The following is a 17034-nucleotide window of genomic DNA, read 5'->3' as shown; positions in this document are numbered from 1 at the left end:
CTAAGGTATTTGAAAAAATCAGTTACAGACAACTCACCGAATACCTCAACAACCACCAACTACTTCACACCACTCAGTCTGGTTTCAGACCTATTCTCAGCACGGAAACTGCCCTCATGCCCACAAGGGATGACATCAGCATGACTCTGGACAGAGGACACAAAGCGGCCTTCTTCCTCCTGAACCACTCAGCAGTCTTTGAAATGGTCTCCACCCTCATCCACAACAACAGAATTCAAGGACACCACTTTGTTTGGGCTGCTCCTTCGTGAATCAAAGAATCTAGTCAGTCAATCTAGCACGGACACCTCAGATGCCCGGAACCTCAACTGCAGACGTCTGCAAGGATGTGCTCTGATCCGGACCTCTTCAACACATAAATGATCCCTCTGTCTAGCAACATCAATGTCCTCTTCTACACCGAAGACACACAAATAATTCTCTCCCTCAAGAACAATACACACTACCTAAATCAAGTTAAAAGACTGCATGACTGTAATTGTCCACTGGGTAGGACCAACTGTCTAAAGCTGAACATCAAGAAGACCGACATTGTGATCTCCTGAAAGAGTACCTCACTGTGGGTCTCCACCTGGTAGCCACCTGAGGTAGGACAAACAACCCCCCTCCCCCAACCACTACCAAGACCCTCAGGATCTCTACTGAAAGCAAACCCAACATGAGCACCCAATAAATGCAGAGGATGATTTTCAAATGGCTCCTATCATCACCCAAAAAAAACATCACACGCCCTGGTCACAAGCAAGCTGTACTACAGCAAACCATCTATGCCTGGATTAACAAGAAACTCACCAGAATGCTGCAGACAATTTGTTGGACCTGGCCCTTTTCGTGGGGTTATACCCAAACCTTTTGCCTTCTTCCTCCTATTTTCTCTGACCATTTTTTGTTGGCTTCATGACTCTGGGCACTTTACAACTGTTAACTAGTGCTAAAGTGCATATGCTCTCTGTCTAAATTGCATTGGTGTTTGGTTTATCCATGATTGGCATATAGGATTTACTAGTGAGTCCCTAACAAAGTGCACTATATGTGACTTGGCCTGTAAATCAAATACTACTACTGGGCCTGCAGCACTGATTGTGCCACCCACAAGTAACCCTGTAAACATGTCTCAGACCTGCCACTGCAGTGTCTGTGCGCGCAGTTTTAAACTACCATTTCAAACTGGCAAGGGCACCCAATTGCCAGGCCCAAACTTTCCCTTTTACTACTTGCAGGTCATCCCTAAAGTAGGCCCAAAGCAGCCCCATGGGCAGGGAGCGGTATATTTAAAAGCTAGGGCATATACTGGTGTGTTTTACATGTCCCGATAGTGAAATACTGCTAAATTCAGTTTTTGTTATTGCAAGGCCTATCTCTCCCATAGGGGACCATTGGGGTTGCCTTGACATTTTTTTTAAGTGTAATTTCCAATTGGGAGCAAACAGAGATAGGGAGTTTGGGGTCTCTGAACTCACAATATAAAAATACATATTTTGGTGAAGTTGGTTTTTGAATTGTAAGTTTGAAAATGCAGCTTCTAGAACGTGGGCATTTTCTTGCTTAACCATTCTGTGCCTCTGCCGGTCTACTGAAAATACATCTGGGTGAGGATGACAGTTGGGTTGTTTGTGTAGTCACTCTAGATAGTCACACAAAGAGAGCTGAGGTGTGCCCTGCATTTCCTGATGACCCATCATCAGGCTGACAGACCGTCCTGAGCTAGAGTGGTGGGGGAAGCTGACAGGGGCACCTGAATATGGCTGTGCATGTCCTCACCCAAAGCGGTCTCCACGCCCCTGGAGTGTGCCTGGGGCCAGCGCAGGGAAAGACAGTGTCTTGTGCACTACAAAAACGTCTCTTTGAAGTGTGCCTATTTCAAAAACAGAAATGAGTAGAAGTACTGGACCGCTGACACCACAGTTCGAATCCTTCTGAACTGAGGAAATTCGGCCAGGAAGAAGAGCTGGATGCTGCAGGAGGGACTGACTCTGTCTGTTGCTTTGCTATGCTGACCTGCTGCTTCATTCCTGTGAGTGAAAGGATGGGACTTTGCTTTCCAGGACCCATGGGAATGAGTTCTAGTGCAACCAAGAACATCGACTCCAGAGCGACTTCAGAACCTGTGCCCAACTCCGTGCTGCTGTCTGCACGTGAGCCATAGTCCCCGCTGAGTGCAACGACTGTGACCAATGCCACTGGAGCACAGCACCTCTAAAGTCCCACCACAGCTTGAGTTCAGCGCTCTGTGTCACCAAGGTTTGTGTTGCCCAGCTCCACCATAGCACCTGTGGCCCCGTATTGTGCTCACAGCACATCAAAGTCAACGTCTTGATCTGCTGAATTCCTTGACCCTGCCTTGTAATGAACGGACACCTCACCGCCAACGCCCACCACCTCCCCCGCAACCGTAAGGAACCAACGCCTCACCTCACCTGCATAGCAGTAAGGAACTGACACCTCCCCTCCCCTTCCAGGTGGCGGTAAGAACAGACGGTGCACCGACCCCAGTGACACCTCATCAACTCCATGCAACACCTCTGTTTCCTCATTGTCTTCCGAGGTACTGTACCCTATTGAGAACTCGGGGGCCAGAGTCACTCTCAACCTCCCATGTTGTACTCAAATCACACCACCCTTGAAGGAGCTCCAGTGGCTCCCAATTCACAAATGAGCACAATTCAAATTCCACACCCACACCCACGCTTTCAAGGCACTACATAGCCCAGAATACCTCAATGATCTTGTCTGCTTCCACAAACTTCCAGGCAACTCAGCCATTCTGGACTCCTAATTGCACAAACACCACACATATGGAAAAACAGATCCAGCAGTCAAGTCATCTCCTACATCACTCTTAAAGTATGGAACAAACTGCTGCTACACGAAAGAGCCTCCTGCTCACTTCTTGAATTCTGCAAGATGCTCAAGACCTGGCTTTTCGGATAGTCCCACTAGGCCCCAAGTGTGCTTAGACTCACACTTGCTCAGCGCCAGGATACCTGCCCGGGTTATAGTGTCTTATACAAATCTGCAAAACATAGCCAGAGCAAAGGCACACCAAATCTGGCTAGGAAGAGAGACAACACAGAGAAATACAGAGTAACATAGGAAAGCGCAATCTTTGAGCCTTTGTGATGGAATGATTGCAGCACTCCTAGTTGTGACTAGAGAAGTGATGTAGCCACACAAATGTGTACAGCACCTGACGGGACATGCACATTAAGACTTACCTAGCCTGGAAACATCAGAAAACAGATTGCAACAAGGGGTTTAATTTCTACAATCAATGAACAAAGAGGATTTAAGAAAACTAAACCAAATCTGGCAGCTTAGCATTACAGTTCACTAAATGCAGCAAGAGTTCCATCTTGAAGGATTAGGGTTAAGGGCAAATGTAATCTATCTTTATTTCACTTTTTTCTTTGAACATCTTGTTAAAAGGGGCAGTAATACCCTCTTCTACTCTCCTTTAGAATATATGAGTGCTATTTACACTTGCACAACTTTTAAGATACATTTAGGGAGGCATCAAGCCCATGAGACCTTGCTTTAGCAGGAGTTCTGTGTTGGTTGTGAGACCATTTTAAGGATGTCAAAGGCATTTCCATCTACCAACAGTTAACATATATATTTGTTAATTGTAAGTAGCACATAGTAATGTGTGTAATATAGCAATTTTCCTTTTCATAAGAAAACTTGTTTACTAGACAAAAATGTATTTGGTATAATGTGTGGGATTGCTGAGTTGTGACTCTGTAGACCACAGCACCTCCCCCCTGCATGACCCTTGGACTGGTTTGCCTCACTACCTTGAGAGTCAAGTGCTAGGTTTGGGTAGTTGGCTCTCAGTTAAGGGGTTCACAGTAACAGATGCCCCAGGAGACCCTGCCTGTCTGGATCCCTCCGACTTGACTTCTTACATACTCGAACAATCAATGATAGAAGAAAACTGACTGAATGCTTCTGTATGTATGCATTTGTATAGACATTTGTAGTATTAATTTCTTGGAAAACAAGAGATTGGTGAGACACCCAAAGCCGTCTCTAGACTAAACCAGAAAAGACTGAACATATCCACAAACATGGTCTACTTTGCTTCTTAAAGTTTCTACAGCCTAACTATGATTGCATAAAAAAACTCCTCCAACCAAGCAGTACTCAAAGTTGCATCTTTGAATCAACAACATTAAGAAACAAAAACAACCTAATTGGTCACCATTTCCGACATACTATGAACCTCACTGTTAGCATATTGTCTCAAAGAAAATATTATTTCATAGACTCAGTAACCAGTAGTTAGCAAATCTTAATTATGAGCCAACAGACCAGCTAAGATTAGTGTAGTCAGCACTTACCGTAGGGTGTTATGCATATCCGAGAAACCCTCCGATTCTGTATCTTTGACAACTGTCCAATCAAAAGCCAACCCTGCAAGGGTACTGAAGGTATTTCCTGAAAATTAGATGACAACCATGGTAAGGAACATTGTTGAGAACACATGTATGCAATTACTGGATGTCAAAAGCAACAAAATATATTGTTCAATCAAATACTTAAGTTATGCCTTAAGACTATTACTTTCTTATTACACATGTGTTCTCACTTTCCCTATTTACAACATATTGTAAGATGGTGACTACCTCTAATTACTTAGTGCTTTGCTCCTTTACATCAACATTTGCCAATACGGTTTACAAACCATTTCCTGCATGACTTCCGCTTACACTGAGTTACACTAACTGTAGTCTTTTGCAGACCTGAATATGATCACACTTAGGTTTATTTTTTACCCTTAGTATAAACTATTGTTACCTGCATGGTTGATTTTTCAGTTGTTGTACATTTAGTATTATATTATCTGTCAGTTTCCTCAATCCTCAATACAAAAGAGTTTTTTTTTTTACCCTTATAGTGTTCTTTTTAACTCCAATATGAACACCATCCATGACTGTTACATAGGTTTTGGACTGGTACAGTTTGCATGGCTTAGTTAAACAGTACGCACACTGTGCTCAGCATCTTGTATATAACTGACCCAGCCAGGGGGGTTAATTTGCTGTTTTGAGTAATACATCTCAAAAATGTATTCCAATTCTGAATTAGTAAGATTTCAGGACTGTGTGCATGTACTAATTTTTTTGTTCTACTTTGTTTCCTCTAGTAATATCTGTATAGACAGTTAAGCTGGTCCCTTTTGTATTTTACCAAGTTATCCTCAAGTTGATATAGGATGGACACCATTTTGAATTAGTGAGTACATGCAGTTGTAATGTGATGCCCCCGCTTTGATGAACTGTGACCACCTAATGAAATGCATGTTGTAATCTCATATTGCAAGCCTTAGAACCTCCTCTGCAGTAGCTTACCATCAGTGATGCCTAATGATACCTATTGTCAATAGTTTGTGATCTGCTAAATGGATCTGTGATCGAAAGTGAAGTCTTCTACACGTACGTTTTCTCCAGTACAAATGTCTTTGCAGTGTGCTTGATTATGTCTTGGTCTTCTTCTAACCGATACATAGAGGTGTCTCCATTGGCTACATGCTGTGGAGATATTTTGCTGCCCCACTGCCACAGTTCTCTACAACATTTCTATTCCACTTTTGCAGAATCTAATGCCTTATCGTTTCTGGACACTCTAAATTACAAGGTTGTGGTGCAACATAATTGTATTGGCAATTTATAGCCAGTCAAACTGATATGGCTTCATATAATAGTGGATTGGTTCTGAACCATTTCCTGAATTTTAATTTTCCGGACTGTAGATCAATACAACTAAAAGGTAGCTTTATGTCTTGAAAAACTATTGGTCTCTTTCCGAGCCACAAAGGAATCCAGATTTGGGTGCAAAATATTGCTATTCACCTGCATCAGGATTTCAAGATGCATTAAACTGACCGAGTCAAGATGGAAGACATCCCACTGTGAGCCTCCCACCTTGGTGCCCGAAGAGCCAAAATAACCCTGCTTTATCCTTATTTGTAGCAAGTCATTCGGCAATATATTCTGTCCTTCATTTGTGCAGTTGTGTTGAGGATTGCTCGGCACCGGATAGCAACTCCTTAGCTGTCTCGTGGCGAACTGGCCACAAGCGGGAATGGATCAAGTAGTAAAGGAATCACCTTGGCAAGCAGGGAAAGGCAGAGACTTCTGGAAGAGTGAGCATCATCAACGGCGATCCCTGCTGGCCTGACCTGGGGGAACAGGAATATAGTCTAAGCCTTCTGCACAGGATGGCCAAGCTCAAGTGAAGCACCACACTCCAGTGAGTCTGGTTGTCAGGTGCCTGAGTGACAGGAAGTGAGACATGACTGGCATGGTGGCTGGTGAAGTATGGCGTCTCAGGCGCTCTGTGTGGAGCCTCCCCAGACCCATCCCAGGAAGCGTTCAAGTGTATCTAACCTCAGATCTTACCTCTGATTCTTTGCTGGCAGCTCAGTGTTCATCTGGTAAGCATGGGTACTCTGGCAGAGATGGAGGTGGCTTGTGGGCCTGCAATAAGCAACAGGGTGATTCAGAGGGACCTGGTTTCCTGTGGTGTGTTGCGTAGACTCTGGTGGTGGTTTGTCACCAGGATATAAGTGGACAGGAAACTAAGTAACCCGCATCGGCACAGTGAACAAAGAACTGAAGCTCATTCTAAAGAAAGATACATAACATTTTGGCCACTGACCCAGACCTGAAATAGACTTGTGGTACCAAATGGGCCCTGCTGAAATAAAGTAGGCATCAGAAAAAATGGTGATGCGACAGCCCGCAGAGATATGAATGTAGACCCAACTAGACCTTTTGCAAGGAGGGGGGCTTTCTCACTCATGGATGGCCCCAATTGCACCACTTAGGACAACAGCATCTGAAGATTGGAGGTTACACTTGCTCGAATGAGGGCCCAAACATCGATTTAGCACCTATCCGAGACACCTAACTCCCTGGAAAAGAGAGTAGAGGATCCTAAACGGTCGTGCCAGGAGAAATAAAATCTGCACTATAAGATTCCATAGGGGAGTGAGTACAGACATGTGTAAAATTCTTAGACAACTGGCTATGTACAATGGCGCCAGAAGACAGACTCTGAATGTGTTACATTGTGAAAAGGGCCCACAGGACTCTGATACGGAGGTTCCTACTGGTTGCTCCAATTTACCTTTTAACTGCCAGAATAGTTAACTATAAAGATCACAATAAAATCCTTCCGACAGTCAGATCCTTTTCCATACACATGCATTATTGGGTTTGTGTGTGTGAAATTCTTCAAAGGGGTTAAACAAAAGCTGAGGGCCACGATTGTCCCTTATAAACTCATATTCACTGCCAAAGTCAGGGTCCTATTTATTTCAGAGTCTTTTTTCTTTGATGCACCCAAGGAGGCAGGGGACTGGTTAGAGGAGAGTAAAAATATTAATCAGTGCACTACCCAGAACCCTCAAGTCAGGAGACGTGAAGAACCACAGGTATAAAAACACACAAGTGGCACCAATATCGGAGGAGAGTGGTTAGGATTACTAGATTACCTGCCAGAAACAAGGGGGGCTAAACCTCAGGAGAGTCACGTCACTCGAGGAGGATACCACAAATTCCACCATCCCCACTGCCACCAGAGAGGAGAACCTGGCTGGAGAGGGAGGTGACCACTGACTGGATTCTATTATTCCTTGAACTGTTTTGTTCTTCCTGCATCTACATATACTTTATAAAATATCACTTACCTTGCAGGTAAAAGAAGGTAATGAGGTACACTAAATTAGACTGACCCTCACATCACGAGTTCTTAACTAACTTGCTTCTAGGTTAAACATGTCATGACCAGCATCCACCTCACTTAACCCTGCAAACTATAATGATCATCCTTGAAAAGGAACTACCGTGGCATGTTGCAAAAATTTTATTTTCCCATTTACAGAGGGTGGCAGATGCTTTGTAGGAAAATGTATGGGGTACAGGAGAGTTGGGGGAGAATATTAATGTTTGTTTCCTTAGGTTCAAGGATTTGCAGAGGACAACCGGGTAAGAGGGACATTCAAGAGAAATTTCCTAATGTAATATAGCTTGCTAGAGGAGATAATAGGACTATTGGATAGTGTCCTGGAATGTTAAAAGCCTGAATGAGAAAATGAAATGGAGTGTAGTATTTCAGTTTGCCAGATGACACTCCTGAGACATACTGTTTCTGCAAGAGAACCACTTCTTGGGAACATTTTGTGGCTTCCTGGGGGAATACAGCTATAATAGGTTGCATCACACATGTTTTACCACGGATTCTCAAGGTGTGGTAATATTACTACAAAAAACCTTTCCACTGACAAGTCACACAGGTAAAAACAGGGGAACAGGGCTGCTGTGTGGCAACAACTGTTAAAGGAGAATGTTGTTCCTGGTCCTTTGTGAGCATCTCTGCTCCTATGTCCCTAATTCAATTAATCTGAGGGCCAATCCTCCAACATGGACTTCCCCAATGATTGACAAATGTATGAGACTTAAGGCACAATGTTATGTATGGTAGACATGGATACACATATGTAGATACACAGGCATGAAACCAAGGCATATCCTCCTTACACTAACCTACATATTAGATGTCATAGCCCGAGGCCTAAACTAAGGAGTTCTGGGAAAATCTATACAGTTCCCAGCTCCTGTTAATGAAGTTATGAATGGCCCAAAGGTTACTCTAATCATCTTTGTAGATGCCAGATTTTCCGATCAGCTGTATGGGCCTTATGGATCCAGGCCATCTGGGGCACATCAACATTATTGCTTCCCAGCTCTTTGATGAAAGCTGGTTCAATTCCCATTTCAAGAATGCTTCCACCACTGTGTTACAAGTGCAAATATTTAAAGGTCTAAACAGTGGCATAAGCCAGAATTTTCACAACTTAACGAGATTGAGGCAAGTATGGAAAATGTGAGTTAAAGTTTCTAGAGCAGTCCCACATAGATAGCTTAAATGATCAGATCCGTTCCCTATTCTACCCTGCCAGAAGACTTTTAGTGGAATCAGACCAAATCGGAAACTCATCAATTGACTTTTAAACTCATGTGTCCAGGGTGGTTTCACGTACTGAAAGGCAGCAGGGGGTTTGTAAAGTGTGAATCCTAGATTTGCATGAGATTTGTTTCACTAAAGCAGTCCATGTTGAGCAAACGTGATATCAGCTTTGCATGTTTGTTCAAGTGTCTGGCTGTTAGATTAAAAGGGAGGACCTTAATCCTTTTCTCTTCTGCTCCAGGTCTTGTATGGATGAGTCTAAATATACCTTACATGCCGATTTTCTAATCATTATTACAGACAATAAGGAGTTCAAGGTATTAGGTTGTGTCATTTTAAGCCTTGGTTCTAAAGTAAAGAAAACTTGATTGGCGCATTAGTTTGCATCTTGTTAATTTTGACTCCTGACGGGATTGTGCTTGTGAAGTCGCGACCAGCACTCGAAATAAGGAGTGATATGTGCTAGGCTGGATTTTACCCAGCCATTCAGTCAAAGTACACTGAAAACAAACCCATCTCAGAATAGCACAGGCATTAGTTCGGCCTCTGTGACGTAGCAAAACTGGACTATGTGTGGTCTGGTTAGCGTCTACAATAGTTGCAATAGTATGATGTTAGGAAGAGGGCAGCAGGTTTGAGCGATGTTTTGTGTGGCTGGATGTTGCTAAGACTTTATCATCCTCAATTAGCTACTGTCCCTTCTTGGTTAAACTTCAGACAAAGGTGATTTCTGCAACGTGAATTTTGATATTATAGATGCAATATTTTTCTAGTTCGTCCAGGGATCGTTGAAGCCCTATTGCTGCTTGATCAAGTAATATGGGTGTCATCAGCATATTCCAGAATGCTTTCCTTCAGACAAGCCACCTTTGTAGGACACATTCTGGGGCAGTTAAATGCATCAATCATGTCCGCCAGATAAAAGTTGAAAAGAAGAGGACCAAGTATGCATCCTTAGTTTGAACTTTACCCTTAAAACAGGCTAGTGGTGGCAGAATATTTAATTTTCCTCTGTTGGTGTTACTGAAGGCAGTTTTGAAATGAAGAATGTGTGCAGCAATTTATCATTTTCGTTCATGGTTTCATCAACGAGTATTACAAAAGTCAGCAAATTATTGTCTGTGGTGCAGCTCTTCTAGAAGATAGTTCGGAATGGTTGAAATAAGTGCTACTCTGCTTTCCCCCACTCCAGTTCTTTAAGAGGGAAATGTTTTGCGTAGAGCCTTCCTTTAATATCCAAAAGGGCATTAAGTGAAAACGTTGATGTGTTTTATTTGAACCTCAACCAACGAGTCCGGCCTGCAGTCAGTGTTTTTTTTCCAGCTAGTGGAGGCTAGACGCAGTTAACTGGCACTTCATGTCCAGAGTTTTAAATATCTGGAAGTTTGCATGGCTCATAACCTGACAGGCTTGGTGGGAACTTAACAGGTCCCCTATGAATTGGCTTGATTAAGGACTTCAATAACAGGTCAACTTACTACTTACCACTGTGGGTACATTTGCCCTTTATTAAAATAGTTATAAATCCCAAATCACAATGTGCCGTCCACAACTTTTCCCATGAAAAAGTAGCACAGGAATGGCAACTATACATCTGTGGTAGTGGGCTTTCTAATTGTTAAACATTAATTGATTTGTTACACCATTATAGAAATTCTTGAACTGGACTTATTTGAAGCCCCCCCCAATTTATGGACACACTAAAATCTTAGTCCCTTCTTTCCAAGAATTCATTTTTAACTGTTGGTATATTGCCATTGCTAAGTACAAAATAGAAATCCACTGACGATACCACCCCTCCTCCCTAGCAAATATATCATGGATGAGAGACCGGATTACTTGATCCATATTGGAAAAGTAGATATTCTGTGACAGGGGTCCCCACGTGACAATGTTGGATTTAAATGGGTTAATGTGGTCTTCAGCTCTATTGTCGACTTTGTGCATTGAACTATGTTCACCTGCTTTGTTTAACAGAGTTTCCTTTCTTTGCTCAAAATTAATTAAAAGAGTCTTCTATTAAAAACAAGTGACCATTAGACATGTGGATTTCCCTGCGCGATTGTCACCAAGTAAACAAGAGCAGAAATCTTCCAAGTGCAAAACACTGCATCTTCAGAGTTTCACACCAGGAAACACGCAGTATTGAGACACTATTCTCAGTGTCTGCAGCCACAAATGTCAAAGGGGGAGGGGAGAAGGTGAGGTGCAGGGGGGCGGGGGGGAGGGTATGACAGGGTTGGATGAAAATGACGAGAAAAAAATATGTATAAATATTTTTTTTAATTACCTTTCCTGCCGTCTCCTGCTGCCTCACTCGTCGCTCCACTTCTTGTGGTGTCCCAGCACTTGCCAGGACACCAGCACAGGCTCCCCAGCAAACCTGGTGCTGCTTTAATGTTAAACCTAGCAGCGCCAGTATTGCTCTGAGCGGCTTGGACTGCCGCTCAGACACAACCCGGGGGTTTGTGCAGTTTCTCCATCTCCAGCCCAGATATTCAACACAGCCAGGCTGGCAAAACCTAAGTCCCCTTGGGTATTTGGCCAGCGCCAAGACGGCCGGCCAAACACGCATGCATACTTGGATTTACTCTCTCCTCCTCCCCACTCCCACCTCCCATTACCCAGCATTGCCCCTCCCTGGACTGCTGGCTGAGCAAGCAGATGAAAGATAAAACGATGGTCAACTATTGTTTTATTTTTCATCTCCTGGCTCTTGGCCAGGAGGACGATGCTCCTCCGCCATTGTGGAGGAGCTGCCCCCGATTATTCTCCATTTCGATATGATATGCAAAAATCTGAATGATGTCCCATTACTACACTCCTGCAATACCGCACTCTGCGCCATCACCTTTTGCCAGGCACAGTACTAATGCGGTATTAAGAGAGCACTCCTAATTAGGTGAAATGACTGGCGGGTATGGGGAAAGAGTAGAGGTTGGGGGGAAAGGGTGGAGGGTTCGGGGAAAAGAGCATGAATTAGATGGATATGTTTAAGTGTATTGATATTCACAGAATCAGTATATTTTAGAATTGGGTGTGTGCTAAATAAGACCATCAAATTTCGCAAACATATCGGTAGAGAAGAAACATAGGCCCACTTCTTCATAACATTTTTACTTCATCCTTTAAAAACTGTTTCCCTGTTACCTCGCTTGCTGAAATAAAATCATGTATCTAGCTTTCATTAGCTCTAAAGAATTCACGGCTGGATGTATACTTGTGCAAATGCTAGGGAAGTTTAAATACATGTGTAAATGCTGATCTTTGGGACACTAAAGAAAGGGTATGAGAATCAAAGTTAAAATGACCAGAAGTAGGGCCATCTTCACATAGCAGCTTCCTGCAAAAGTGAGTTAGCGCGGTCCCTTCACTTGAAGATACCTTTTGGGGAGAGGTGAGGGTCATACGGTCCTCATGGAAATATTCTGAAATAAATGAAACCGTTTCTGTTGAAAGGAAATTTGCAATACTGTGACTTTGAATGTTAGAAACGGTAACAAATCTTGAGAGAATGAGAAAATATGCCCATCAGCTGGTCTTACACACAAAAGAAACGAGGCACGAAAATCTGTTTTCTGTAACCAATAAATCACTAGCACAACTTAAATGCCAACTGTCTAAAATGTCACAGTAATAGTATCATATTCATTGCTTCTGCAGCACCATTCCCCCCCCATTCACTAAAAAGTGTGATGAAAGAGTCCATGGTTCTTTTGTTTTTCAACACATGGATAGTTTTATCAAAGTGTACCAGTATTAAGAATGTTATTTAATCAATTCACAATTTATCCAAGTAATAGCACCATCAATGAATAAATTAACACAAATCTTCGCCTCTTTTCTGGACCTGAAAACACTGAATGCAGTGGTTCTTCCATCCTTCAGCTTCACCGCGCCATTCGTGTTTCAGGCACACTAGAACCCAGGGTAGGAGAATAATGGAAGTGAAGTGATCCAAGATGGAGTGAGATCCCAAGAAGCTGGTGAATAGTGATGAGGTTAGAAGTTCAGGATCGAGGGTCTCATTTCTAATAGCATCAATAGCTGCATGGCTTTACCTTCCCTTCAGATAACATGGCTGTTGTAAATCACGTAGGCGGAAAGCTGCAGGAAGGGGCACATCAAGATACCGTCTGTGTTTGCGGTCGGAGGCAGCTACTGAAGTGTTCTCCATCCTCTGCACATCACTATGAGGCTCAGGTAAGAGGGAAATGATTAACAGGAAGGGGGCTGTGCTGTACTCTCATTTCAGTTACAAGGCCACCTTTCGCTCTACTTAGCAAACAACGGATGCCTCCCTTCAGGCTGCTTTACTTTTAGAGAGTATATATATTTTTTTTTAAATCTGCTTTTCAGGAGCGTGACACGCCATTTTACGGATCATTATGGAAAAAGCCTTCCCACCTCACGTTTACATATTCATCAAATCCCCATGCTAATACCATTAATTTCTTTTTAATTTTAAAATTCCTTGTTTTTCGGTTTTCAGGCGACATGAAAATCAAATGCATTTCAAGGACACCATAAAAATATGTTGCCCTCCATGCAAGGAAAGTCAAACAATCCTACCGATTGGCTGCTGTGTTTCCAGCTCCACAGCAGTTAACTGGGATCTTTAGAACTGGCCAGCAGTCTCCTCTAGTACTGCACCTTCACCATCCTCTTGGGAATTCATTAAATGCACTTCGAGATGCAATTCTTCCCTTTCAAAGTTCCGCAAATGATAGATGTTACAAATATCTGTTCACTGGTGCTCAATGAATCAACCAGTTTGCGGGGCCGAGATTGGACTTTCTCCTCTGCACGTCAATCTTTAACGTGACTCTTTAACTCATGGAGCCATTTTTCAGACTCTTCAGGCTCTACAAGGGCAGCCCCCCACCTCCACTGGGCTATAGTAAGTAGGACATATTATTAATATGTAGAACATATATTTGTAATATGCCCCAAGATCAAAACTCCCAAATTGTCATTTCTGCTGTGGAACAGTTTGCTGCGTCACTGGCTATCAGAGTTACCGACTGAGTCTCTCAGTCCAGCTAACTTCTGCATGGGACTAATAAAACAGCCGCTTTGAAGTATCAAATTCATTGTGGCATTAAACTTGACTTGATGCCCAAGACAAATTTAATGTCACTTTTAGAGAGTTGCCACTCTGTTGCTCAGTTTAGCGGGAAACATCCTAAACAACGCATCATGAACGAAGCATACGTTTTCAACGCAAGCCTAACCATGCTTGCCTGAACAGTACATGGCTTTTTCTGTGCCTTAACCATGCATCTGCTGAACTACGCATATGCGTTGTTAAGGCACAGAAAAAGCCTTGTGATGTTCGGGAGAGGATGCAGTGAGGTAAGTGGGGTTGGGGCAGGGTTGGTGGATAGCTTTTAGTGGTGGGGTGGATTTAGGGCTTAGGGTGGAGGGTAATTTAGTTTTTAGGGTGGTCGGCGTAATTAACTAACGGGGAAGGTTTTAGGGCTCAGGGTAGTTTTGTTTTATGGGGCAGGGGTAGGGGGTAAGGGTAGGTTTTTTCTTTAGGGTTCAGGGCGGGTCAGAATAGTTTCTAAGGAAGGGGTGGGGGTTAGGATAGTATTTTTTTTAGGGCTCAGGGCAGGTGGGAGGCTGGCAGTAGTTTTTGTTTTAGGGTTCAGGGCGGGTGGGGTGGTACTTTAGTGTCTAAGGAAGGGGGTGGGGGTAAGAGTTTTTTCTTTGTTTTTAAGGCTCAGGGCTGGTGGGGGGTGTCAGGGTAGTTTAGGTATTAGGGGATGAGGTAGTTTTGGGCATCAGGGCGAGTTGGGGGGTTTGTATGATAGAACCATGCATGCCATTTTGCATGCCTTTTCCACGCATGCCTTTAGTGGGCATGCTTTTACAACAAAATTTGTTGTAAGGGCATGCATGGTAAAGGAATGCATGGAAACAACGCAGTTGTGGTTCTATCCACGTTGTTAAGGCATGTGTGGTTCCGGCATACGTCGTTCCATCATACAACCCAGTTTGGCTAGTAGCCTCACACAACTGTAGGCCACCAGACTGCCTTCTGTCCTTGTGGGAACTAGTGTGAACATCTCCCAGACTCAGGAACAATAGAGGCCTGCTACTGAGAGAGAAGTTACCTTTCCCTTGCAGGAAGCTATATAGAGTGTTGGCCCAAAAGGCGAGCTTCACAGGCAAAGCCACAACTGGTGAGCAAATGGGGATCACACTCCTGAAGGGCTGTCAGGTCGACAGGCTAGAGGCGGAAACAGAGATGGGAGACCAGAGCCCCAAATGGTTTTACCCTGGGCATGCAGCCTACAGGCAGCCACACCACTAGAGTTGGTTACCAAGCTCCTAACATCCAAGGAAAGGTTCAGACATCTTGGGAGTGGGCATAAAAGTGCACTCTGGGATTGCCAGATACCACGCATAGCCGGACGTCGTCACAGGGCAGGAGGGAGCCTGGTAGTCCATTGGCTAGTGACCGCATCACTCACCCGGGCACTTTCTGGGCAAGCCGAAACCCCAGATCACTACAGAATTGGGGACAGGACCAAAGGACTGCCCTGCTAACCCCTGGACTTGGCAAAGAGACGCTGCACCATTTGCTGGACTGCACCTTGGGGTAGTGGAGAGAGAACTGTACCTGTGGCTCCTAGCTTGAGGAAAAGTTGCTCCCAAGCCCCATAACAAAGAAGGTGCTCCAAGGGTCAGTCAGCTGACCTCCTAGATCCAGCACCAGGGCAATCGAAGTTGAAAGTCAGCAGCCACTTCTGAAGAATCTAAAACTGGGCACCCCAAGAGACCAATCCTCAAAAGTTGCACCCAAGTCTACCATTTCCAGGAGTGTTGTCTGAGTCCAGATTGGTCGCTCAAGTGGGACTCTAATCTTCACCAAATGTATCACTGAACGAGCAGTGGACAAAAATCAGTAGCCCAGCAGCAGCTGGCCTTCTACTGGCTCAAAGAGGACTTCGAGAGACCCCAAACTCTATGGCCAAAGTCGTCACACCTGACTGTGGATCAAGGAGTAACCACTTTAAAGTAACGCCTGTGGCGGACGTCATATAATGCTCAGAAATACCCTGGAGAATGCTTTGGTGACCAGGTAACTGTCCAAATACTCCTTAGAGGCTCCCCGACATTCCCCCTGCCTGTTTTGGTCACATTAGTCGGGCCGAAGTAGATGAGCATAACTCTTTCAAACTTTGATAGTTTCCCAACTTTACAGTTACCACTGCTTGTCTGGGTTTGTGATTAAAAGTACTGAAAATTACAATTACTTTACAAATCTAAATCTGTGGAATCCTTTGGTGTTTTTTCTCATTTTAGGGTCTACATATTCATAAAAATATAATCTATTTTTATAAATTGGTGTTGGGTTTCTTTTGTGTTGTGTGACCCCCTTATGTTGTTGCTTGGCGCTTCTAAATGTTTTACACTATTTCCTTTGATTATATCTTGCGGCTCAAAGCCACAGCTACCTATTGTTGAGCTAAAGGTTTCTGCAAATGAGCCTGGCTGGACCCAAGGCGGTTATGTGAGTGAATTACATGGTAAGGTCGCCCAACCATACCATATAATTCACACCAGTTCTCACACATGGGTACAAGTAACCTCCACAACTCTATAAATATCTCAAATGCACACTGACTGCTGTCCTAAAATAGTACATTTATTAGTAATGATTTTCCTCAAGGGTCAGCCAGACATTCTGGCATGAAGAAAGGCCAGCCTCGCTGTAGAATGAAGTACACTGATAGAACAAAGGCACACCATTCTTGCACACAGCAGGTGTGTGAATTTGGCCTCTAACCAGTGAGCAATCATTAATTTCAGAGGTCCAAGTCGAAACAAAAACAGGTAAATCTTACTACAGAGGTGGCATTTCCTACAAGATAACTTAAATGGTTGTGCAGCATCTGAAGCCTGGAACGATGTCCCAGACGAAGAAGAGTTGAGATCAAGATTAGCAACTGTTTTTTTTAACCTTTCAAATTTTTCGAGATCTCAAGAAATTGGTGTTATTCAAACGTTAGCATATTTTAATGTGCAAAC

The 17034-nt window shown here is 43.6% G+C and overlaps 1 protein-coding gene across 1 annotated transcript in view; it reads right to left on the bottom strand.

Annotated features, from left to right (window-relative positions):
• The window catches only part of NUP210 (nucleoporin 210), a 462103-nt gene that overhangs the window by 361622 nt on the left and 83447 nt on the right, over positions 1 to 17034 (bottom strand). Inside the window, exon 4 of the mRNA XM_069206618.1 lies at positions 4362 to 4458. Within this exon, the coding sequence (XP_069062719.1) occupies positions 4362 to 4458 (97 nt within the window). The remainder of the gene's footprint in view (positions 1 to 4361; positions 4459 to 17034) is intronic.

The sequence above is a fragment of the Pleurodeles waltl genome, chromosome 9 (assembly GCF_031143425.1).
Source record: "Pleurodeles waltl isolate 20211129_DDA chromosome 9, aPleWal1.hap1.20221129, whole genome shotgun sequence".
Classification (NCBI taxonomy): Eukaryota; Metazoa; Chordata; class Amphibia; order Caudata; family Salamandridae; genus Pleurodeles; species Pleurodeles waltl.
Note: the sequence above shows the minus strand (reverse complement) of the source record. Positions and strands in the feature narration are given on the sequence as shown.